At 40.1% G+C, this 26,645-nt stretch overlaps 1 protein-coding gene across 1 annotated transcript; it reads left to right on the forward strand.

Annotated features, from left to right (window-relative positions):
* The first annotated feature begins 9,188 nt into the window (after positions 1–9,188).
* Positions 9,189–12,113, forward strand: lrrtm4l2 (leucine rich repeat transmembrane neuronal 4 like 2). The gene is made up of 2 exons (XM_061729824.1): positions 9,189–9,392; positions 9,767–12,113. The coding sequence occupies exons 1-2, from the start codon at positions 9,389–9,391 to the stop codon at positions 11,383–11,385; spliced, it is 1,623 nt and encodes a 540-aa protein (XP_061585808.1). The 5' UTR covers positions 9,189–9,388; the 3' UTR covers positions 11,386–12,113.
* The last annotated feature ends 14,532 nt before the right edge of the window (positions 12,114–26,645 follow it).

The raw sequence follows: 26,645 nt of genomic DNA on the forward strand, positions 1-26,645 counted from the left end.
CTGATGCATTCAGACTGAAATATCTTAGTTGTAAACAAAGGAAGCTTTAAATGCTTCATGTGGGACTCCGACTCAGGGTCAAAGTCATCTTTTCTAATGGGTCCCTCAGCCCAAGCACTTAATGAGCAGTATAATTACCAGTAATGGACATTAATGAACATTTTAGCTCAAATTTCAGATAGTTTGTAACAAAGAAATTGCTGGAAACAAGAATGACACAGATGCATCCATCACTTCAGCAGCCACAGCAGATTTAATTTCCACTGTTAGATCAATGAGCTAACTAGGGTTGAAGGGCATGGTTTCTCTCTCTTTCTCTCTCTTTTTCTCTATCTCTCTCTCTCACACACACACTCTCACACACACACACACATCTCTCTGCTCAATTCAAGCATGGCAGCAACAGTTATCCAGCTCTCTACTCTACGTCAAACACGCATTTATCTGTGGCAAAGCCTTCCGACCTTTATTCATCAATGTTCTGTTAAGCTGAAATGTGACACTATGTGATAAGAGTAAAGTAATGGGATATGTGTTTTCTTAGGAAATATTATGAAGCTCAGAGTAAAATTGACACGAATGACAATTTTATCATCTTTTTGGTGAAATCTGTATGGAATACCCATCCATCCATCACCTATACCCGCTGAAATGATATCCGGGGTCAGGACCACGGACAGCTCATCAGTCTATTGAAGGGCAGTAAAATACTGTGTCATACTTTTGTTGCATATTTTCAAGTGTGCAACATAAATATATATTTTTCACTTCTGGTAATACATTTGTTGATAGACATTCTTTCATTTCAGACCTTCATTATGTTACAAAAACATTTGGTGTCAGGGAAATGTACTATCCTTTCAGCCCGTCACTCTGTTTAAAAGCGTTGAGCATTTTGTTTTTCCAGACGATGTAAACAGGCGATTATAATGATGATATTGCATCAAAAGTAAAAAAAAAAAAAAAAAAAGAAAAAAAGAAAGAAAAAGTAAAAAAAAAATGCATGTCTGTGCTAGACTAGAGTACAAAAGGCATTGATTGGATTAAGTCAGTCAGTCTTCTTCTCTTCCTCAAACAGGTCTGAGTGCTGGTCATTTTGATAAATGGGTTCAAGAAAAAAGAATAGCAAAAGAATCCCATGGGAGGAAAGGTATCTACTGTCGTATTGCCACTAACATAAATCAGAACAAGTCACTGCTTACTTCCCACAGAATATATACCACCAGGCTTCCTTTGTTTGATGCCAGATCACATTTTTTTTTTCCCTTCACTGTTGCTTTTTGTGCATTTGTTTTATTCTCCAAGTTTTGTTCTGTTCCTATCTGGCTTGTCTTTGAGTTTTGGATTTCTGTTTTTGGAAACCCTGCAATTGTTGAGTTTTTTGGTTTGTTTAATAAATGTTCTTATTCTCTGCACCTGCCCACCTTCCTGTCTGTGAATCCCCGGGTGTGCTCCATTTCAACTCTGTGACAGAAGTGGAATGAATTAAAAAAAAAAAAAGAAGCTAAACAAACAGATAAATAAAATTATCTAGCATTTTTACATTTACTGACTTTTTTTCTTTGAAGGCAGTAGAACTCAAGGTATTTCATATTTTGTCTCGCCAACCTCATTTAAATGGTATTTGAAACCGGTGATTGTAATGATACGTGTTTCCATCAAAGGGCGAGTCATTGATTGAGGAGCAAAGATGGATATGCACTTTGAAAATTATCAAAGAAAATCATTTTAAAAACAGTGTTATTCAAATAGAGATTTAAGGAGATCTGCATATTTATCCTCTTTTAGTGCATTATGAAACATTTCAAGGAATCTGTAGGAACGTAAGGGGCATCGATGACGGTGATCTCTTATCTCCCAGACGGTTGTATCAAAAACTTTTGTTCATCAATAACTGATATAACTACATGGGCAATGGATTACCACATAAAACAGTTGTCACTACAATACAGAGTCACATTCACAACTTAAAACCTTACTGAGCGAAAAAAATAACTAAATAACAAAGCTTTGCAGTATGTTAACCTTGTCCAGAGGTGGCATGGATTTGGACTTCTCTGGGTGTGGGGGATAGTCTGCGGTTTTAGGATAATAAGTTGAATAGCCTACTCCTGAAGATAAAATTCATTTTATGAATTTAGACTTATATTTTCCTTAATTATTTATGATATTTTTTTTTAAGTATTTTTGCATGGATGCTACTTTTTAAATATATGTATATTTTAAAATCTCACGTACCCCCTGTAGTGCCTTCACGTACCCCCATTTGAGAACCACTGGTCCAGACTATTATCATCCTAGGTTAAGGTCAAGCTCTGCAATACAATTGGGTCGTATCAATGTCCTTGGCAAAGCTCATTTACATGCGTATGATGGCTGCACTAATGCAGAGAAGTAGACTGAGATATTCGAGCAACATTTGTTGCCTTCAAGGCTAAATTGTTTCCAGGGATGGCAGAAATTAACATAAATGAAAGAAAGCTTAGAAGAAAAGTCATCAAATATCTTATATTCATTGTGTGCAAGAAAAAGTACATTTAAGGGCTTTTTTCTTTTCTTTTTTCAGACCTTCCATACCTTCCATACCTTATACACCTACACCTGACATCTGCCTGTATCTTACTCACAGGAGTTCTGGTGTTGTGGATATTGTGACCTGCAGCCCACGAGTCTGGGCAGCGTGATAAAGTCCCCTCAGGTGTCATCAAGAATAAGTTAACCCCCCGAGAGTTTAGAATGGCTCTGGAAAGCCCGACCATAAAACACAGGGGTATAATCTCACCATATGCACTCACCTCGCTTTGCAAATAACTCAGCCACCAAATTGCTTACTATGAAACTTTAATGACTGTCTGTGACTGACTGAGCCCTGAATAATAGAGCAAGGGAGGAAGGTGCTTTTTTTTTGCTTTTTTTTCACTTCAGGCTAATGAATCCCACAGAAACAGACTTTAGAAATGTATAATAATACAGTTAAACAACACGTGGAAAGACAAAGTTCCCCCATAGTGAAAACAAGTTTGATCCAGATTGCCTCTGAAATTTGTTGATTTGAAATTTGTTGATTTAATTAGCTTCAGAATAAAGATATATCTGCACGGCAGGTAAATGTTTCAAAGAGGCCGAGTTCAAAAACCTCTGCCCTCAACACTGACTACGTTTACATGCAGTCAAAATTCGGGTTATTGCCAATATTCGGGTTTTAAAAGGGTTATTGAGTGCATGTAAACGTAGTCACTGAGCTACATTTGAACTCTAATCACTGTTTGCCTTTGTATGGGGTTCATTTTAATTGAAAAACAAAGTTGGAGTCATGTCTGCCTATAGTCATGGAACTGAGAAGATTCTTGAAGTCGTGTATCTTTTCTCTCTTGTTTAATGTTTTTGGTGCAGCTGCTCAAACACCTGCAGCAAATGAGCTACAACACAGATGAGCGGTTGAAAACATGTTTGTCACAAAGGTTACACCATAGTCTTTCCTCCGGAGCCACTCAGCTAAAGATAAAGATCCCACGGCTTTTGTATTACATTTTACCTTTTCACTTCACACTCATGCATAAGAAAACTGACATCCGCGAGGAAAGCTGGGAGTTTCCTATACATTATAGAGAAGGTGATAATGGGCCCTTGAGTTTAAATCCAGTCAGTCAAAGAGCTACAATATTTTTTCTCATTTCCTGCCAGTAAATTTTTTTTTTGGTATCACAAATTGCTTGTTTTTGCAGCTGATTATTTCTGTCACATTTTTACATTTACTCATACCGCTCTGAAGAGAAAAGCAAAGGTTTTTCTCTTACAAAAACAGGTTTGAGATTGTGCCGTTAATTCAGTAAGAGGACATTTAAAGACAAGTGAAAGGAACTGAATGGAACTGAATGAAAGAGAAATGAAGGGGATCAAATAACCATATCAATATACAGTATTTGCAATTAATTTCCCTTTAGGGATTGATATCATCATTTTGAAAAGGTGTGGGTGAACTCTTCACATATCTTTCTGAATGCCTTTGTTTGTTTGTTGCGTCTGTAGCCTGGCAACGGCTGATCTTATGAAATCACATACAATGTCCAAAGGTAACGAGGGGTCAACTCTCTCCGTGGAAAAACAGAAACAAAAAACTTCAGGCTGGTCAGAAAGGACATGGTTAGACGTTTATTCCTAACGTTCATCAGTGTCTTCTCTTCAACTCATCTGGATCTGGGCATTAAATGGTGCAGAGAGAGCTCTGTGTGTTGCTCCTTTGTGTAAACAACCTTCCTGTTGTCATGGTTACTCAACAGATACTCATCTCATCATCCATCCCATCGTGTGAACAAAGTCCCTTATAATACAGATTCTTAGAAGTGCAAATCCTGCATCAGTCTGATGGAGATCAACACATCCGTGCGGCTACATGTTGATGTAACCAGGACAAAGGAGGGGGGGGGGAAAGGGGGTCGTGGTCATCAAGTTTATGACACATTAAATAGTGGCTTCAACTCATTAAAAACTAATCAGCCGTGCCTCTTATGGGGGCAATTCTCCCCGTGATACAGAGGGAGGTTAGACATCATCGGCATCCAAAACAAAGATTTAGGCAGCACTGAAGTCCAATAAATATAATACAAAAATAATTACACACAAATGTTCTGCAGGTTAGCAGGCTCAGAAGTCTTACCTCCGTATTAAAAAGATCATAAATTGTTGAGCACATTAGCCATCTTACTGTTTTTTTTTGCTTTTATATACTGCATATATTTCCAGTTTATTGCTGACTGTAATCAGAGCGTTATACACTCACTCATGCATTGTTTGTACATTGTATGTAAATACAATTTTAATGAAACTCCAGAGTTTGGCAGAGTTGGGTATTTGCATGAGTAATGAGAGGGCTGTGAATGAATGCTAATGCTTTACCTTTAGGGTTCCTTGTCCATATTTTTTGGGGGAAATTGTCAGATTAAAGTGCAAGTTGGTGCAAAGATCTTCTTTTCCTTTCTCCTTCAGCATCAGCTGCAGAGTTGCTGGATATGATCAGAAATGTAATTTTAATGCATCGTCAGGGTCACATGTTGCACTGATTCACCCTCATGTGAGCATGAAAGGATATTAAATAAAAAGGTTCTAGTATATTGATGCCATTTTTAATACAAAGCCTATGAAGAGATTACCTTCCAGCTCAAATATTTCAATATCATGAAATGCCATCATATAAAATACACCATAAGCATGGATCATAATCTGTGCTTTTCACTAACATCTGACAAGCAATTGTAGGAATATTTGGATGAGAGAAGAATGAAAGGCTGATGCAAGATGACTGAATGCATGATCAGTACTGTCCATTTACTGTATAATACACGATCCTGTGCCAAGCTCCCACGGGGGAGGCCTTGAACGATTATCATCCATTCATATGCTTGCATACTGAAGGAATTAAATTGATTTTCTTTCCGTGAGGTTTTACTCTAAGTTTTTCTGCATTTTCCAAGAGATGGACACAGTGGCGTCAATTCAGTGGAAGCTAAGGTATGGCAAGGTTACGAGTCACGGAACTTAAGTAGAGTATCAATCAACACGTCCAGCAAATATTCATCACAGAAGTCTGCTATGTAGTTTATCTGTGTGGTCAAGAAAATTGGAACTTTTTCAAATGCAGTCTCGCTCACACTGCAAAAACTCAAAATCTTACCAGGAATATTTGTCTTATTTCTAGTTAAAATGTCTCATTTTTAGTCATTTTTAGTCTCATTACACTTAAAACAAGAGTCATCGCTAGAAAAATAACTTATTTGACCATTTTCACCTGTTTCAAGTAAATTTTCAATTGAAATAAGTAGAAAAATCTGCCAGTGGGACAAGATTTATCTTCTCATTACAAGCAAAAAAATTGCTCTACTTATTTTAAGTGAAAATCTACTTGAAACAGGTGAAAATTGTTGTTTTCTGAGTTTTTGAGTCTTGTCTTAAATATAATGAGATTTTTTTTGACTAAAAATTAGACATTTTAACTAGAAATAAGACAAATATTCTTGTTAAGATTTTGAGTTTTTGCAGTGTAATAACTTGTGAAATCGATCATGTTGTTCTGATTTGCATTTGTAGTTATTTTATATGTATTAAATAATAGAATAATCAATACAAATAGACAGAGTAATTCCATAAATGTATTTGAAAAACAAACATTTACATTTTCCCGTACCTTGCCATACCCAATTGACGCCCCTGGATGGACACACATTTTGAATCTCTGTGGGTAGGTTTATATTTTTGACACTGACAGCAAAAAGACGGTAGCTGTCACCCGTAACAAAGATTGGATGTCTCGTTATTAGATGCAGCTGGATTTCACACACAGTCACTTTCTATCTTTCATATTCAACATGAAATCAAGCTGTTCACCTGTTTGAGGAGCTGACACACACACAATCACAGATAGCGAAGCAGGTTTCTTTTTTTCCCACACACACACAGCTCCTACACACAGCATCTTCGTCATGCAACAATTTTCTCCACACTCTTAGGGGTGCACGCTTGATTGGCATGTGAGTTCCTGTAACACGTGTGGAGCAGTTCACCCTTTGAAGAGCAGATTTTGTTTGACATTCAATTACAGCGTGTGCATCTATAAGTCTGGTTGGAATTACCATCATTTTCACATCTTTTAGATCGTCTCCTGCTGAGGAGCTCCTGCAGCATGTGTCATTTCACCGTTTAATAATGCTATCCACTGACATGAGAGGAACCCTTGTTTGACCGCGAACGCACAGCGCTCTCAGCTGAAAATGTGTGTAATTCATTAGTTTATCATTTCCTCAAAGCCCAACTAACTGCTTCCCTGCTTGTCTTTGCTGAGGTCATGTTTTTGCAGATCAGCTCCTTTAAAAACGAAGCTTTTCTCTTTGCGTGCACAAGAGGTTGCTGTTACCACATGTTTGAACTCGTGCCATCCATCGCTGGGCACTCTAACATTCCCACATTCCCAGTGTAACCAGTGTCTGTTCACAAACAACCACAGGTGTGAACTACGAGTGTGAAACAAACAGATACGTATCTGCTACCACTCTGTCCATTTGAATATGTATCCCTTTGTGGAGGATTTTATGGTCTACCACATCTCATGGTGTTGCATCTCGAGACACTCGAATGCTTTGTCTACATGAATGTGTCAGTGTTATACAGAAATAAAGGACAAAATCCCCTGTTTTAAACCATATATTTATAGTTCTATCCCTATATGAGCTGGTTTCAGGGTGTGGAGTCAGCAGCAAAGCTCCACTCCTTCATCTCTGGGGTCGACGTCTTCTGGTAGAATTGCAGCTTTTGTGCAATGCATTTCCAAGGTACTCCAAAATTCATCTTGTTGTGCAAATAAGTCAAATTGAAAAGGGAGGAGCTGGATAATCCCAATCTGTTCTGGATCTTTTGATGTAACAGGTCCGTACAAATCAGAAAGGCTGTCTGAATCACAGGTTTGCATGTTCCCACCGTGCTAGTCTTACGTGTGACATAATACAACAGGGTTGTGCTATTTTTGATTTCCCTCTAGTCTGTTTTCTTTTTTTTTTTTGAGTTTGTAGTCATAAAAGCAGCCAAAAATATTTGAAAAAACACAGAAAATACCCTCCTTTAATGTGAATTAAATCATGTACAAAAGGATTTTGGATCTTGGTATCCCCTTAACTTCTGAATATGACTTTTACTTTCCTTTGTCATTGTCGTCATGGTCAACATGCAGGTTTTGGATATCATTATGATCACATCTAATCCTCTTACGCCTACATTTTAGCAAGCTTGTTATTTTCTCTTCTATATGCATACTGAGGGACCCATGCTAGAAAGTCATCTGTATTTGGGGAGAAATTAATGAGACATTTTCATTTATAACCACAGTTTAAGTGCTTCACTGTGAAGCACTAGAGTTATGCCTCCTATTTGCAGTTTTGTGTTGCCATAGAAACTTTTTCCACAAGTTTTCAAGTTTACAAAGTAAGAAATTCTGAGGTTTAGGTTAGCATTTTTTTCAGTTTAAAACATCAGAAGTTTTCATTCTTCTGTCATGAAATATCCAGTTTATAACATTTGAGAGTCTGAATCTCTTGGAATCTTATTCTCGAACCTCACAATGAATTTAAACTTTAAATTCATGAATCTAGCCTGTTTTCTTCCTAAACTGTAACAGATGAATGTTTTGCCACATCTTATCTTGACCTCTTCTTAATGAGTCTTTCCCTCTCGAATCTGTGGGGATGAGAACATTTTCAATTATGCCAGTTTTTTTATACACTAAGACTTGAAGCACAGCAAACAAATATAAAAAATGAGAGACATGGAGAAGAAATGGGAGACGGGCTCAGCTTTAATCCCACAAAGACTATTTCTATCTAAAAAAAAAAACAACTAAACAACAAAAACCCCACACATATACAATTCAAACATCAACAAGCTCAGTGCCGCATTGTAAAAAGACAATTTTTTTTTTTTTTTAAAAAAAGGTTGGCCACCATGAATAAAAGTGAAAGCTAAGCAGAGATTTTTTTGAAAATATTTGCCATATTCTATTTTCTTTTAGATTATTTTCATAATATATGTATTTATGTTTCATTTTCGACCTCTGCTTTAATAGACACATTTTAGCTCTTTTTTTTATTCCACATGTATTCAGATACATCAAATATTTCAAAAATGTTCAAATATGTGTCATTTTTCATGAATATATATAAAAATATATATAAAAATATCAAAAATGTGTCTGTTAGGAAGCAGTTAAGGGGATGGTGCATCCCTGTGGCATTGGGGGTTTACAAATTAGGGGACACAAAGCAGAATCCTGCCTAGAGCCCCCAACCCAAAATTAGAATCCACCCTAGTAATTACACTTTTTAAACCAATCCTTCTATTAATTAATATTATATGAACTCACAAAGAAAAGGACCCCAAAAAAAACAGTAAGATTTAATTACTTTCTTTTTCTTCATTTGCTGCACTGATTTGAAAATGTAATCAAATGTTAAATCACATGGGCGGAATGGATATGTGGTATAAGCTTGTGTTGTTGAAGATTCCTCTGCCTGTGAGAAAGGAGTGAGGTGGAGAAGAGAGACACGTAGAAAGAGAGAAAGAGAGAAAGAGAGAAGGAGAGAGAGAGAGAGGAGTGGAGCGTTGTGCATCAGTCCTTTGGCGCTCAAATGGGTAATTGCGCACGCGGCGGAGCGGACTGTTGCCGGCGGCTGCAACTCAGACCCGGGCGTGGACGCGTCTCGTCCCCGCGCCCCATCCGCACATCCACGGGGGTCCGAGCCACGTCCAAAACTTGCCTTTGCTTTGCAAGTATGTACAGTATGCGGCTGAGCGCAGTTTAAAGATCTGCTTCCCCATCCTCCCTCCCTCAGGATTACCTTCACTCACGATGGGTAAGTCATATATGTTCATATTGATTTAATAGCACAGTTTCTTCTTTTTTCTGCAGGGACTCTTAAACCTGACAGATTTCTTATAGCTTCTAATTTGATCTTGCCTTCTTTTATTACACCTATGAAAATTAAAAAAATTGCATCTGCATAAAGACTGCTTTTTTCTGTCCATCTGTGAGTATTCACATATGCATACCTTAAAAGTAACATCAGACTGTCATCAATTCTTCATGAAGCAGCTCAGATGTGTGAGACAGCCAGACCTCACACTGCTGTTCTTTGAATGCTTGCCCTTAGTTAAATCTCTTTTAGCAAACGTGTCTCAAACCCAAGCCAGGGCTTTGATTGCCTGTGCCCCGCTCTACCCCCAACAGGTTCTGTGATGTTGGACTGGAGGTTATCATGTCTTCTTCTGCAGGCAGCGTTTTTGCTGCTGCTCAGCAGCGGGGAGAGGATGTGCCCTACGAGTTGTCGCTGCGAAGGAAAGATTGTTTATTGCGAGTCTGGCATCTTCCAAGACATCCCGGTAAACATCACCACGGGATGCCAGGGTTTGTCTCTGCGCTATAACAGCCTGCTGGTTCTGCTGCCCTACCAGTTTGCTCATCTCAATCAACTGGTCTGGCTTTACTTGGACCACAACTCCATCAATACCATAGACGTGTTAGCTTTCCAAGGTGTACGCAGACTGAAAGAACTGATCCTCAGCTCCAACAAAATCACCTTTTTGCACAACAACACATTCAGTGTCATACCCAACCTGAGAAATCTGGATTTATCTTATAATCAGCTACAGTCTCTGCAGCCTGGACATTTCCACGGCCTGCGCAAGCTACAGAATCTCCACCTTCGATCCAATGGACTAAAACAGATCCTCATTCGCACTTTTATGGAATGCCGCAGCTTGGAGTTTCTCGACTTGGGCTACAATCGCTTGCGCAGCGTCACTCGCACCACATTTTTGGGACTGTTCAAGCTGAGAGAGCTTCATTTGGAACACAATCAGTTTTCCAGGATTAACTTTTTCATTTTTCCGCGCCTCACCAACCTGCAGGCTCTTTATCTGCAGTGGAACCGCATCCGATCCATAAGTCAAGGTTCGCCGTGGACCTGGCAAAAGCTTCAGAAGTTGGACCTTTCAGGGAATGAAATCCAAATGTTGGACCCCGCCGTTTTTCAGTGCATGCCCAACTTACAAATGCTTAACCTGGAATCCAACAAGCTGAGCAGTGCACCTGTGGAGGTTGTGGCGGCGTGGACCTCCCTGACCACCATCAGCCTGGCGGGCAACGCCTGGGACTGCAGCCCCGGCATCTGCCCCCTCATGGGATGGCTCAGAACTTTCAGGGACTCCAAAGACATCAACATGATTTGCAGTGGTCCCAAATCCGTGCAGGGCGAAAGAGTGGTGGACGTGGTAAGGAATTATTCCATATGTGCGGACGTGTCGAGCATGTTCTCTAGCACAACTGCCCTCACGCTGAGGTCAATGCAGACGGAGAACGTTACGACTTGGCCAGCGCCCTCTGGACTTACAGACCTGACTCATACTGTGTCACCCTCAAAGAAATTAACTACATCTGTCCGTCCCGGGGGGACAGAGCGAAAGACGGTGGAGATCACAACCGTCAGCCTTACATCCCACATCTCGCCCGAAGCCTCGACATCTTTTATCCCAGAGCTACAATTTGAACACATGTCTTTCCATAAAATCATCGCAGGCAGCGTAGCTCTGTTCCTGTCCGTGTCATTGATTCTGCTGGTTATTTATGTCTCGTGGAAGCGCTACCCCAACACCATGAGGCAGCTGCAGCAGCACTCACTCAACCACAAGCGGAGGAAAAAGGCCCACAAGCAGGAGCAGGACCTTAATTCTCAGTTGCAGGAGTACTATCTGAACTACCATTCGAACTCGGAGACAATAGACTCCTTGGTGAATGAGACGAGGCCGTGCACGTGCACTATATCAGGATCTATAGAATGTGAGGTGTGAGGCACTCGTTCCACCTTCAAGAGACATAGGGTGCAATGCCTAAGCAAGGATAATGTTTTTCTTTTCCTCTAGGAGATAACGTGTTTTGTTTTTTTTATCTCTGATGTTAGATTATAGATTCTGCAGCACTGAAGGAAACTCTGTAGGGCAGAGATAAATATAGTTATGTGCACAGAAAAGATGGTTGGAATGGAGGGATATATTTGGAGGGAGCTAATTACCACACGACTGACATGAGAGCATCAGTGGGGTCAGGCAGGTTAACTGTGTATGATCTAAAATCACACGTGGGCCTCTGCTACAGCAGAGGTCGGCTCTGCAGAGGGAGCGACCTTACTCTTTGTCACAGTATATCACCATGAGCCGACAAAGCCACTTTTTACTTGCCTGTCTCGTTTTTAATATTATATGCCCTGCAAAGCTTTAAGGTTGTACAAGTGCATCTTTTGAGTTCATTTTTGTGTGTGTAAGTGTGTCACAGGGATGAGCTGAAAATCCCCCAGTTAAGAGACTTGTAGTTGGAAGTGTTACCGTGTTTACATCTTTTTTTTTCACAAATAGTCTTTGTCCTGTTGAGTTATTTTGCATTTGGCAGCTCCACGACAAGTGGTGAACAATCACGGAAAGCGCAGCATTTGCATGAAGCCAATTATTTAGCTTTTTAAACTAAATTGTTTATTATTGAATATTTATTATGATGCCTCTCTTATATAATATGATCAATTTTAACTGACTAAAAAAGAAAAAAAATCAACACTGATTCTGAAAAAGTTTTTGAAGCTGTGTAAAATGTAAATAAAACAATTTTCCATGATGTACAAATCCAATGTACCTATATTTTATCCACAATGGAACATAGAAAACATTCAATCTTAAAAGTGGGACATTTTTGCATGTCATGAAAAGAATAATAGCTTATTACAAATTTTGAAGGCAGCAACTTGTGCCAAAAAATAATTGAGTTAACAGCTGGTTGGCTTAGTTGGCAACAGGTTGGTGACATTATTGAGTATAATAAGATTACCTTGGAAAGGCAGAATCTTTCAGAAGTAAATATGTCCTTAGCATCATTAATGTTTGGTTTTTTTTAAAACGGCATTTACAAAGTATGAACAGTTCCAGGATTGTGTTTTTAAAAATGGGAAATATACTGCATATATATACACACACACAAAGCTCATTCAGAGAAGATATCTGAAGAAATCTCTGTGCACATGGGATGAAGCCAAAGATCAATATTTGGTGCCTGCGATCTTTGGTCCCTCAGGCAGCACTGAATTAAAAACAGGAAGGATTCTGTCATGGGAATCACTGCATGGGCTCAGGTACACTTAGAAAAAAAAATATGTAAGCCATATGTGAGCATGATCCAGGAAAGCTGCTGTCTTCTCCAGGCCAAATCTGGACTGACATGGACTGAGGCAAAGTGGAAAACTGCTTTATGGTCAGATGAATCAAAATCTGAAATTCCTTTTGAAAACCATGGCCACTGCGTCCTCTGGACTGATGAGAGGATCAGGTTTGGTGTCAAGGCTCAGTTCAAAAGCCTGCATCTCTGATGGTAGGGCGGGGTGGATTGGGAACCAATGAGCAGGTTGCACATCTGTAAATAATATCGGCTGCTGTGAAGTATGTACAGGTTTTAGAGCGACATGGTGTATTTCTCCCATCCAGATGTCTTTCTCCAGGAAAAGCGTCACATTTTTCACAAAGACAATGTTATTGCACCCGTTAAAAAGTCATGGCCTGGTAGAGTCTGGCTGCTGAACTGTCCTGCCTGCTGGCCAGACTAGGGATGCCCCGATACCATTTTTTTCACACCGAGTACGAGTACGAGTATTTTAATTTGTGTACTTGCCGATACCGAGTACCGATACGATACTTCTACCACAAAAATAACTAGGCTAAAAACGCAATGGAAAATGCAATGAATTGGAAGACAGGTTTTATTTGCAAAAGATGAATTCAATAAAAATAAATACAATGAGTAGAATAACTATTTTAAACAAAAAGTAATATTTCTGTGTAAATAAAAAGTCTCCACAAGGGCACTGTCTTCACATTTAAGAAAATATCAAACATATAACATGTCAATGAAACATATCGCGGCTCGAGTGCGTCGAGACGACGGTGAAATCCTTGGTCTTTTACAACTGACAGTGGCTGCTCATCTAGCGCTAGATAACGGGTTAGAGCCTCTGTTATTTTAATTTTAATTAATTTTAATTTATTTATTTGGGTCGTCTCTTGCCTTTGTCTGTCGCTTTTGCAGAACCTGAGCTAATGTTGCTGTTGTGTTCTTGCAGTAGCATTAGCAAACTCCGTATATTCAGTAGGGGTGTGCAAACAAGGGTACCTCACGATTCGATTCGATTTTGATTATTGGAGCTTCGATTCTTCGATTCTTCGATTATAACGATTGTCGATTAGATTCGATTATTGGTGCCACGATTCTTCGATTATTGTGATTTTTAATGCTTTTTTCCACGCAAGATTGATTTTGTCTTCATCTGTGGCTACATTTGTAAATAAATAGCCAATCAATTAACTCAGTTCCTCTAACAACACTCATTTAGTAAATAACAAGGTTTTTTGAACATTTGACATGTATTTTTCAAAGACACAAAATAATTTATTTTATGACTATGTAAACATTTGCTCTTTGACTTACTTAAAGGAGCTTGAGGCTGTTTTTTTTATTTGCAAAATGTGCTGCAATTCGTTCCCGATTTTCCCGCGCTGGGCTGCGGATGTGACGTCACATGACACTGCATGCACGTTCTCCCCGTTCTCCTGTGCCGGCTTCACTGTTGGCTGCAGTACCCCCAACGGCCGTCGTGGTGAAGGGTGGCGCTAGAGAGTCTAATTTCTTAAAAGCAGCCGCAAGCTCCTTTAACTTTGACCAGGGAAAGCTGCACTTGCATGAGCGCCCTCTATTAGCGGAAAACACTGAAAACAGTCAAGCCCTGGATTTAATTAGTTCATTAATTCAAGTAAACAAGATATGTACTTCCATCAAATGTATTTAGTGTAAACATATCTGCCATATTTCAAGTGAACAATAAGAAATGTGCATTCTTGAAAATGAAATGATTCAGCAGCTTAAAATACGGAATCTTTACGTAATTGAGAATTAAAAGTTGCATTCCGTATGGAACCAATACGGACATATATTATGCTCTTATTTATTGATGTCATAATATACAGGCGAAGGTCGGAAAATTTGAATATATTGCAAAACTTCATTCGTAGTAAATTCAACTAAAGGTGAAACAAATATATTATTTCCCACTACATGCAAAGTGAGATATTTCAAGCCTTTATTTGTTATTATGTTGATGATTAGGACTCACAGTTTATGAACCCCCCCCCCAAAAAAAATCTAAAAAAATTTGAATATTTTACGAAATCAATAAACAATTCAATCATCAAAATTATAACAAATAAAGGTTTAAAATATCTTGCTTTGCATGTAATGAGACTATCTAATGTATTAGTTTTGCCTTTTAAGTTGAATTATTGAAATAAATAAACTTTTACACCATATTCAAATTTTCCGACCTTCACCTGTAGCTATATTTATATTTACCTGCATACAGAACATCTGGGCTGATGTGGACATTCATAGCATAGGAGGCTATTCCAGTTGCTAGTATGGTTGGCTGTCTGTACAGTCATGCAAGTTCAATGCAATTAAAGCAATTTAGACTTTAAATCAAAGCATTTTATTTTTTCATATAAAATATATACATTTCTATGCAGTTTAGAAGTTTTGGGGATGTCCCTTTTTTTTGGTGCCTGCGCTTCTGAAATCGGGCCATCCATTATTTCTATTTCTGAAAGGTGGCAACCCTACTCCTCAGACCTCAGACATTCTGTATATGGACTGTTGTTAAAGGCAGAAGAGATGCTACACAGTCACTCACACCTCTCTTGAGGTGGGTTGCTGCCACCAAATCCATATTTACTTTATTTTTTCTCACATTAAACATTCCAATGTTTTCTGTTACCTATTGTCAGTGAAATATGGGTTAATGATCATTGCAAACCATTGCATTCTGTTTGTAATTTACACTTTACACAGTGTGCCATCTTTTTTTGAACTGGGGCTGCATATACGGTGTGTGCATTTCATTTTGGTATATGGAACAAGACAGAAATTAGGAACCTGTTAAGCTCCAGCCTGTTTTCAGTGCCCATCTGCTTCTCTGCTTTAGCCCCCCCCCCCCCCCTAGTTGGGGGAACCTGCAGTGGAACGAGATAAAAAAAACAAACCCTGACTCTAATCTTGAGACTGGAATTTTCCCAAATGTACAAAATCTGTTTTGTCTAAGTAAGGCCTTGTCTGTGAAGTTGGTGTGTCAAAAGTAATGTTGATTCTCACAATATATTTTATATTGATTATTTGTGCCGTTTTATTGGGTTGTTTTCATAAAAGTATAATTATATTGATCCAAGGCTTTCTGTGCGATAATGAGAAAACTGTGCAATACAAAGAAACAATGCTAGCTGAGAAAAAAAAGGCTTTTGATGCCATCAATGGCCAGAACTGCACGGAGCCATGTAAAACGCTGTGGAAGTCACACATTTCACTGAACTTGTAGCTTGCATGCATGAAGGCATTTTTTTGTCCCGGCACCACTGTGTCTTTTCACCTGGATTTACGACGCCAGACTTAGGGATAGTCGACAAGCGGGACAAATCTCAGCTTGAGGTGAAATGAGCGGTTTCACTCTTTCAGTTTTCTCATAACCAGGTTTTCTTTTAGTGCTGGTGGAGCACAAGTGGGCGATGCTGTTCGTTGTGTGTCTATGAGACACAAAGGTAATCCAGTTCTAGAAACAGATTCAAAAGCTGTGGCTTATATAACTAAGAAAAAAGAACTGGTTATTTTGAAACTGTTGCTCCACAGCAGTGAAATGAAGGAGCGAGTGAAGCGGGTCACCGAGGTCAGTCAGCATTTGTGCTGTAACGCACTCATCACCCACCTTGTTCAGCCTCTTTCTCGTCCCCCTCCTCCTTTTTCTCCCTATCTCATTTATTTATTCACTTATTCTTTTTTTTTTGGCTTTCAATGTGAGGAGATAAAAACGAGGCTGCGCCAGGAGACGTGTGCACGTGTGCTTGTGTTTACCCAGGCAGGCTCAGGCACCACTGGTGCGGCTTTGAGTCACCCGTGAGGGGCTTCGCCAGCTCTGCTGTGTCTCCCAATTCAGTCTCAAGAGCGTGCCTGAGTTTAGTGCAGATACTAGGAGAGGATGACAGCAGGACCAGTATCTGGCCCTTTTAACCCTTGTGCTGTCTTTGGGTCAAGGGAGGGTGAAGGGAGAAAAGAAGGAAAGAAGGAAGTAAGGAAGAAAGGAGAAAAGAAGGAAGGAAGTAGGAAAGGGAGTAAGGAAGGAAGGAAGTAGGAAAGGGAGTAAGGAAGGGAGAAAAGATGGAAGGGAGAAAAGAAGGAAGGAAGGAAGGAAGGAAGGAAATAAGGAAGGAAGGAAGGAAGGAAGGAAGGAAGGAAGGAAGGAAGGAAGGAAGGAAGGAAGGAAGGAAGGAAGGAGGAAAGGGAGTAAGGAGTAAGGAAGGGAGAAAAGATGGAAGGGAGGAAAGAAGGAAGTAAGGAAGAAAGAAAGGAGAAAATAAGGAAGGAAGGAAGGAAGGAAGGAAGGAAGGAAGGAAGGAAGGAAGAAAGAAAGGAGAAAATAAGGAAGGAAGGAAGGAAGGAAGGAAGGAAGGAAGGAAGGAAGGAAGAAAGGGAGGAAGGAAGGAAGTAGGAAAGGGAGTAAGGAAGGGAGAAAAGACGGAAGGAAGGAAGGAAGGAAGGAAGGAAGGAAGGAAGGAAGGAAGGAAGGAAGGAAGGAAGGAAGGAAGGAAGGAAGGAAGGAAGGAAGGAAGGAAATGAGGAAGTAAGGAAGAAAGGAGAAAGGAAGGAAGGAAGGAAGGAAGGAAGGAAGGAAGGAAGGAAGGAAGGAAGGAAGGAAGGAAGGAAGGAAGGAAGGAAGGAAGGAAGGAAGGAGGAAAGGGAGTAAGGAAGGGAGAAAAGAAGAAAGGAAGGAAGGAAGGAAGGAAAGGAGGAAGTAAGGAAGAAAGGAGAAAAGAAGGAAGGAAGGAAGGAAGGAAGGAAGGAAGGAAGGAAATGAGGAAGTAAGGAAGAAAGGAGAAAGGAAGGAAGGAAGGAAGGAAGGAAGGAAGGAAGGAAGGAAGGAAGGAAGGAAGGAAGGAAGGAAGGAAGGAAGGAAGGAAGGAAGGAAGGAAGGAAGGAAGGAAGTAGGAAAGGGAGTAAGGAAGGGAGAAAAGATGGAAGGGAGGAAAGAAGGAAGTAAGGAATAAAGGAGAAAAGAAGGAAGGGAGGAAGAAAGAAGGAAGGAAGGAAGGAAGGAAGGAAGGAAGGAAGGAAGGAAGGAAGGAAGGAAGGAAGGAAGGAAGGAAGGAAAGATGGAAGGGAGGAAAGAAGCAAGTAAGGAAGAAAGGAGAAAAGAAGGAAGGAAGTAGGAAAGGGAGTAAGGAAGGGAGAAAAGATGGAAGGGAGGAAAGAGGCTGTTTAATCCTGCCTGAGATTCAGCTGAAAACAATAATCCACTTCTGAACACAGTGTTTCCTTCACATGCGTGTTCGAGGTGTTAACACGTCCACAAGGCTCCTGTGTTTCACGTGTAAAGTTTCTGACGGGTCAGAGTTTGTTCAGATAAGGATTTATAATCTCCCCACAGTCCACATTTGAGCGTGACGCAGGTTTTCTTTATGTTCCAGGCAGGCACGGAGGCATGCTGCCAATAGAATTCATATCCATATATTAAGAGTCCAGCTCTTGCATAAATGATGAATTTCTTTCAGGGACCAGTGGGAAAACCTTCAGGCCAGACAAAAAGTGTAATATGTGCAGGAAAAATGATTGGTTGATGTAACTTTGACAGATATTGTAATTAGTGTTTGATTTGTCATATTCGTGACTGATGAAAAGCAAAGCTTTTGGTGTTGCTCTATATGAGAGAAGGCTGATTAGAGAGCTGCGGTCTGCATCCTGCTGATCATTATTGAGGATATTTGCTGGGATGAAAAATGGTGGGAGTGTGCAGTATTGACCCAACACAACAATGCACAAATACACCCATATTCTCTGGATAAAGAATGAAAGAAATATGCTCCCAGGCATAAGAAAAGTCCCTTTAATCTAGGTGCCTCATACACAATGAGGCAGGCTACTCTAAACGGATGAGAGATGCCAAAATCAGTAAAAGCGTTGCAGGAATATCTCAGAAGTGCAACGCAGTGCATTTCTGCGAAGGTTAACCTGCGCAGCCCTTATAAAAAAAGCGTTGAATTTTGATCTCGGCTCACGAGGGATCTGTTCAAACGCTGTACTGTACATGTTTGCCCAAGGTTACGCTGGTTACTCAACCGGCAAGCATTATCATGTAAACACTGTTGATGTCAGGCCTAGATTTTGCACTTGTAACATAAGAAATGTACAGTAATAATTCATCATTTTGCAAGAAGCCCCTTTGAGCTCTTGTCTGGTGTTAAATGAGAAAACCAACCCCGGTGCTTTGTCTGTCTGGTTAATTTAATGCAGCAGCTCCGAGTCTCTGACTATGTTGCACAACAACTGGAAAACACGACTGTTCAACGGTAGCATCCTCTCGCCTTCAGCACCACTAAAACTCATGTTATTATCAACATGTCTTGGGGTTTTTTTTTAATAATATTAGAGATGGTCCCATTAATTGTTTCAAGCAGTTCCACTATTATAAGCCATTTTTTTTAATAACACATACCAGTCAACCTCTAGATACAGTGGAGACAAAACAAATCTGCACAATGTTCAAAACAAAAGTAAACTAGGCAAAGTGAGCATTTATTGTACCCTGCTGCAGGGCCAGGTACAGATCTGATTCTTTGTCAGGATACTCTCCCACACAGGTATTGAATCCCTCATCATCTTTTTTGACTGTTTTCGAGAGTTCTGTATGTGGTTAGTCTCAGTGTCAACGCTGGCAGCGTGAGACGGTACCGGGAGCCGGTACAGGCGTTCCAGCTCCTCCGTGACGGAGCTTTGCTGTGTCTCCCAGTTCAGTCTCAAGAGTGTGGCTGAGTTTAGTGCAGCTACTCTAGGAGAGGGAGACATGGCCAGAGAATCAGCAGGACCAGTATCTGGCCCTTTTAAGCCTTGTGCTGTCTTTGGGTCAAGGGAGGGTGAAGGGAGAAAAGAAGGAAAGAAGGAAGTAAGGAAGAAAGGAGAAAAGAAGGAAGGAAGTAGGAAAGGGAGTAAGGAAGGGAGAAAAGATGGAAGGGAGGAAAGAAGGAAGTAAGGTAGGAAGGAAGGAAGGGAGAAAAGATGGAAGGGAGGAAAGAAGGAAGAAAGGAGAAAAGAAGGAAGGGAGGAAGGAAGGAAGGAAGGAAGGAAGGAAGGAAGGAAGGAAGGAAGGAAGGAAGGAAGGAAGGAAGGAAAGAAGGAAGGAAGGAAGGAAAGGAGGAAGCAAGGAAGAAAGGAGAAAAGATGGAAGGAAGTAGGAAAGGGAGTAAGGAAGGGAGAAAAGATGGAAGGGAGGAAAGAAGGAAGAAAGGAGAAAAGAGGGAAGGAAGGAAGGAAGGAAGGAAGGAAGGAAGGAAGGAAGGAAGGAAGGAAGGAAGGAAGGAAGGAAGGAAGGAAGGAAGGAAGGAAGGAAGGAAGGAGAGAAAGATGGAAGGAAGTAGGAAAGGGAGTAAGGAAGGGAGTAAGGAAGGGAGAAAAGATGGAAGGGACAAAAGAAGGAAGTAAGGAAGAAAGGAGAAAAGAAGGAAGGAAGGAAAGAAGGAAGGAAAGATGGAAGGAAGGGAGAAAGAAAGGAAAGAAGGGAGGGAGGAAGGAAGGAATGGAGAAAAGGAAAGAAAAAAGGGAGGGAAGAAGGAAGGAATGGATAAAATAAGGAAAGAAAATCAAAGAAGGTAATAAAGGAACGAATGACAAAAGGGAGGTAGGAAGAAAAAGGAGTAAAGGAGGGTAAAAAAGGAGGAAAAGAGAAAAGGAAGAAGGAAGGAGAGAGCATGGCAGGAGGAAAGAAGGATAGAAGAATTGGGTCATTTTGACCCAAAGACAGCACAAGGGTTAAGCAGAGGCGAGCAGGATGAGCAGTGAGAGTCGGATGTCTTCTGGTGGCCCCGTGCTCGCTGGCCTGCACCGTGGAGCTTAAATGGCATTTGCCGTAGAACACCAGAGTTCCCGGCTCCACCACTGGTGCCCTGTGTGTTTCCCAGATGAGAGCAGATTTACCCGTGTGACAGAGGTGACAGAGTCCGGAGAACCTGTGGAGAACGGAGAACATCACGCTGCCTGTAACACCATTCAAGCGTGACCCTGTTGGTGGAGAGTCGGCCATGGGGCACATAGACCTCTAAAGCAAAACAAAAAACATACTATAAATTACAAGGAGTGATAAAAAAAACACTTAATTTATCACTCCTTTTAATGTATAGTATGTTTTATGTTTTGTTTTTGTCTTTGTTTTTTTTTGTCTTTGCTTTTTGTATATGTCACATCTGGTGTGGACCCAAATGCAGGAGAGCAGGAGGCAGGAGTTGCAAAAACCAGGATTTATTCCAGAAAACCAAAAACAAAGCGCTGCTTGGCAGGATCAAAAGAAACTAAACAGGGATCAAAAAACTTGAGCAGGAAAAACGTGGCAGGAAACATGGATGACAAAACAGTACGGACCAGATATGCACAGGGGATAACGAGACACAGGTGCAGACAATCTGGGCAGATGGGACACAGGCGGGGCAAAACAGAAACTGAAAGGCTGGGGGGAATGTCAAACCCTGACAGTATAGATAGTTACTTGTCCAATATATCCATTCTTTTTCAATGTTTGAATCCAAATTATTAGTTTTGTTTTGTATAAAACCTCCTGAGTTGAGGTTCATAAAAGGGTAGGCATAATAAGCCTTGGCCATTAAAAATATTGGACTATTTTGATGTTGTATTATGTTGTATCTAGGGATGGGCGGTATGGACTAAAAAAATTATCACGATAATTTCTGGCATTTATCCCGATAACGATAAAGATTACGATAAAAAAATACCAATTCAACTCCATCTTTGTAACTATAAATCTATCTCGCTCTCAGATCCGCCATGTTTGTTACACAAAAACGTCATCAACGGGAATTTATCCTTTTTTCTTTCTTTATTTCAGGCTCATTTCTTCTTTCTTTCTTTCTTTCTTTCTTTCTTTCTTTCTTTCTTTCTTTCTTTCTTTCTTTCTTTCTTTCTTTCTTTCTTTCTTTCTTTCTTTCTTTCTTTCTTTCTTTCTTTCTTTCTTTCTTTCTTTCTTTCTTTCTTTTCTTTCTTTCTTTCTTTCTTTCTGGCTCATTTCTTTCTTTCTTTCTTTCTTTCAGGCTCATTTCCTTCATTCCTTCCTTCCTTCGTTCCTTCCTTTGTTCCTTCCTTCCTTCCTTCCTCCCTTTTTCCCTTCCTTCCTTCTTTCCTCCTGCTCTCTCCTTCCTTCTTCCCTTCCTCTTTTCTCCCTTCCTTCCTTCTTTCCTTGTTTTCTCCCTTCCTTCTCCCCTTTCCTTCCTTCCTTCCTTCCCTCACGTACGTTGTGCGTGGATTTAACGCAGAACCATAAATCAGCTTTAGACAAAAACGTCATCAACGGGAATTTATCGTTTTTACCGCAAGATGACAAATTCTTACCGTGGGGAATTTTTTTGACGGTAAATCGTGAACGGTAAAATATCGCCCATTCCTAGTTGTATCCAAATTGACCGAAATAAAAACTCAAAATCAAAATAAATCAAAAGCAGACCCCACCCTGGTGCAGCGGGTTCTGGGTTCCTCCTGGTGGACTAAAATACCCGGCCTCATATGGAGGTAGAGACGACAACATCATGGAAATGCAGCACCAGAATCTAGAAAAGTACCAGATGTTGAAACAGGATACAGAAAAATGGAAAGTGAATTTTCCACAGTGCTGAACAGACATTTTATTGAGAGCTACAAAGTAATGAGTAATTCTAATGACTGTTAAATTCTGCAAATTATTGTAGCGCTTTTTCTTGAGCATGTATCATAACTCAGCGTCCCAGCGTCCCCTCTGCGTTTCCTGCAGCCCACCATCCAGTCGCTGAGACGCTGAGCGAGACGCTCGAGTCTTCTTGCTTTCTTTAACAGCTGGCAGCATCTATCCATCTGGTCCCGGACGATTTTAAGGTTCCAGCATGTGTAACCTTTAAGCTAGCAAGTCAAAATAATGAGTTCCAGGCTGTTAAATCCAAACGATTAACGTCAGCTGGAAATAGAGTCATTCAAGTATGAAAGTACTCAAAGGCAGTTGTCACAATTTTGTGGAGCAAACTTTCCTCCATCCCCCTTTGCTCCATAACAGGATTTCTTTTTTAGTCCACCTTTTGTGCGCCGTATGTCACCTGTAAAATTCATTTGAATGGTAATGCTTTGGAGCTTTTGTTACAGAGGCCCACGTGCCCTCGGAGCATTTAGAAAAGAATGAGAGAAAGAAATCCCTCCTGCGAAAGTGCTGGTGGTCAAAACGATCATGCTGTGTGAATTACAGAGACTTTCTTTTTTATTTTTTTTTCTAAGAAGCACAATGTTTCCAACAAAAGCAGAACCAGAATTTTGTCTGATAAGTCTGAGAAAATGATTTTAAACATACTTTCATCTTTCCGATCCTATTACTCACCTGAATCTGGAACAGGTTGGTGCAAGTTCAACATAGAAATAGAGAGCGCTTAAGTTCTCTCAGGGTTTTTTGAGTTAGGAGACATTAAAGAGAAACCTTGTGACTCCCTGGTTGGTGTGTGTCCATCTATCTAGCTTAGTGATTTGTGTCCTGGTATTCATATGACTTTTCACAATAAAATCTCTGTCTGTTACACTAAAATCCTCAATGCTGTGGTTTATGATTTTATGGGACGCAGGGGTAAAAAGATGCCCCTGATCATCTGTAACAATGTTTTATGAGTCACTTTCTTGTCAGTTAAGAGTGATCGCAGCACCAATTTAGTTTACTCAACATCAGGAGGGTATTTCAGGCAGAAACTAGGTTGACAACTTGACCTTTATGACATCACTTCCACTTGCCTTTGAGAAAATGTTACTCTGTCTAGTGCCTGAGGTAGTATTTAAATATAACCCAAATTAAGTTATTATCATACCTCTATCCATCACATGCTGTACATGCAAACCGTGCTATTAAGCAGCGTCGCGTGAGCTCTTGTGCGATGTCATCTCAATATTTCACTCATTTATTTATTTCCCCGCTGCCCACATGGGAAATGAAGCAAAAGCAAACAGCTAAATGTATAAGATTTATAAGCCATGTGCCCGTCATATTTTTTTTTGTTCTGGCAGTAATAAAACATCAGCTCGACGCCTGTAATAAAGACACCGTGGCAGCGTCCGCAGAGGATCTATTTTAGAAGTGCAACGAGAAAGACTTTCAGATCTCCAAAGAAGAATGTTCAGCCTTTGGTAAACAAGCACAAGCAGGCAAGATTGAAGAAAAGAATATAATATTCGATTAAATATGGAACACATCTTGCCTTGCTTCCCTTTAATGTCATTGTTATTTACTTGAAAGGAGCTGAGGCATTAAATTGCACAGAGATGTGGTAAAAACAGGCAAATTCCGCCTGTGCCACTGAAATGATTCCAGCAAAATCGCTTCGTTGGTAACGATTGTAAAAATTGCTGGCAATCTGATTTTTCTTTATGTGGCTGGTCTTTAAGAGAGGTCCCTCCGACTAGGGATGGGCGGTATGGACTAAAAAATGTATCACGATAATTTCTGGCATTTATCCCGATAACGATAAAAATTACGATAAAAAAATACCAATTCAACTCCACCTTTGTAACTATAAATCTATCAGCACATTCAGTATTTGGAGCCAAAGCACTGCTCTAAAAGATTACTAAATACTACTAAACTACACCAATGAAATTTAATTAATAAAAACAAATTAAATGAGTAACAACTGTACTGCAAAACTGGAATGACTCATTCATTTTCAATTTCTTTCTTTCTTTCTTTCTTTCTTTCTTTCTTTCTTTCTTTCTTTCTTTCTTTCTTTCTTTTCTTTCTTTCTTTCTTTCTTTCTTTCTTTCTTTCTGGCTCATTTCTTTTTTTTCTTTCTTTCTTTCTTTCTGGCTCATTTCTTTTCTTTCTTTCTTTCTTTCTTTCTGGCTAATTTCTTTTTTTCTTTTTTTCTTTCTTTCTTTCTTTCTTTCTTCTTGCTCATATCTTTCTTGCTCATATCTTTCTTTCTTTCTTTCTTTCTTTCTTTCTTTCTTTCTTTCTTTCTTTCTTTCTTTCTTTCTTTCTTTCTTTCTTCTTCTTTCTTTCTTTCTTTCTTTCTTTCTCTTTCTTTCTTTCTTCTTTCTTTCTTTCTCTTTCTTTCTGGCTCATTTCTTTCTTTCTTTCTTTCTTTCTTCCTTCCTTCTTCCTTCCTTCCTTCCTTCCTTCCTTCCTTCCTTCCTTCCTTCCTTCCTTCCTCCTTCCTTCCTTCCTTCCTTCCTTCCTTCCTTCCTTCCTTCCTTCCTTCCTTCCTTCCTTCCTTCCTTCCTTCCTTCCTTCCTTCCTTCCTTCCTTCCTTCCTTCACGTACGTTGTGCGTGGATTTAACACAGAACCATAAATCAGCTTTACACAAAAACGTCATCAACGGGAATTGATCTTTTTTACCGTGAGATGACAAATTCTTACCGTGGGGAATTTTTTTGACGGTATATTCGTGAACGGTAAAATATCGCCCATTCCTACCTCCGACTCACTTGCAGGCTTCTTACCTACAGAGTAGATGGTTGGTGCAGCATTGGCGCACAGTAGCATAGCACCCTGCAACATCTTTAAAATGAAAAGAAGCAAAGCAGTCTTCATTTGGACAGGGGCTCCACGCTGAGGGCTGCTAAAGCACCTAAACCTCCTATTAATGAATGAATGCTGTTGTATTTATCAGACTTAACGGCCTTTAACGTGATCCTTTTGGCAGCTGGAACCTCCCCTGCAGGCCTCTCTCTGATTTCACTAGAACAGATTCTTTAGTGCAGGTAAATAATCTTGGGCATTCATTTGTCTCTGCTGGCAAGCGACGGGCTGAGACAATATCGGCGCTGCTCTGGTACGGATGACACTGGCATTAATATTAAAGCCACATTTTCAGCTTATTTGTCAGTCGGAGCCAACCTCCATCAGCAGAAGCAGATAATGGGGGACGGAGACAGCACCATTTCCACTTTGTTATATTTTGGGGGCCTGAGAAGGAAGTCTGTGGGGTTTTTTTTTTACGTTATCACAGCTTCTTTCTTCATGAATGCATTAATACATTGCTGATGCTTTGCTGATTGTGGCCAATGGAGCAGTAAAACATTTGTTGACATGAAATTTTACTTGACTTGGAAGTCCAATCTTTTATTTATGTGACTGAAGGGCTTGGTCTGACAGTCCAATTAAAGATTCCCAATCATCATTTATCACGTCCATTTTTGGCCCAGCCCCATCACCGGGCTTGTGTGGTTGGTCTGCTCCCGATGTTTCTATGTCTCTCTAAATAAAAACTCTCCAAGCACAAATCCTCCTTCTGCTCGCTTTGATTTTCATGTATGAACGAGGGCAGGAAAACCACACGCAATCCTTTTGACATTATCAAAATCATCTGATCTTCATCAAAGCCACTAGTTAATAGCGTTGTTATATTTTGGGGGCCTGAGGCAAAGGGGCATTGCCTTGCCTTGCCTAGTTAACAGCTAGTCGAACCTTGTTGGCAATCCGAGCCGAGCTCCAGATCGGACCCGTTCACTGTTTAGGAGAGGTTTTCGGTCCGTGTACTTCGCGGCCATCCGTTTTTTGTTTTGAAATGACAAAATAAAAATAGAGAAATAATCCAAAATAATCTGTTTCGCGTTTTTTGTTTTGATATTAAAAAAAGAAAAACGGAAAACGGATCGTTATCCGTTATCCTGCTGTCTTTCAGTGTGGTAGGGTTGATGAACTCTTCCCAACATTTTGCCTACTCTGCCCTCAGATGCTTTTACTCCTTTTGTGGACAGATATCCAGTTATCATTTTTCGGCCAAAAATGTTCCAGTCTTGGGGGGGGGGGTATGTTAGAGTTCAGTACATGTTATTGATTGGACGCTGCTTTTTTTTTGATGCTCCAACTGAACGGACTGTCACATAGGAATGGGCGATATTTTACCGTTCACGATATGCTGTCAAAAAAATTCCCCACGGTAAGAATTTGTCATCTCGGGATAAAAATTATAAATTCCCGT

This window comes from Cololabis saira, chromosome 9, assembly GCF_033807715.1.
Source record: "Cololabis saira isolate AMF1-May2022 chromosome 9, fColSai1.1, whole genome shotgun sequence".
In the NCBI taxonomy this organism is placed as follows: domain Eukaryota; kingdom Metazoa; phylum Chordata; class Actinopteri; order Beloniformes; family Belonidae; genus Cololabis; species Cololabis saira.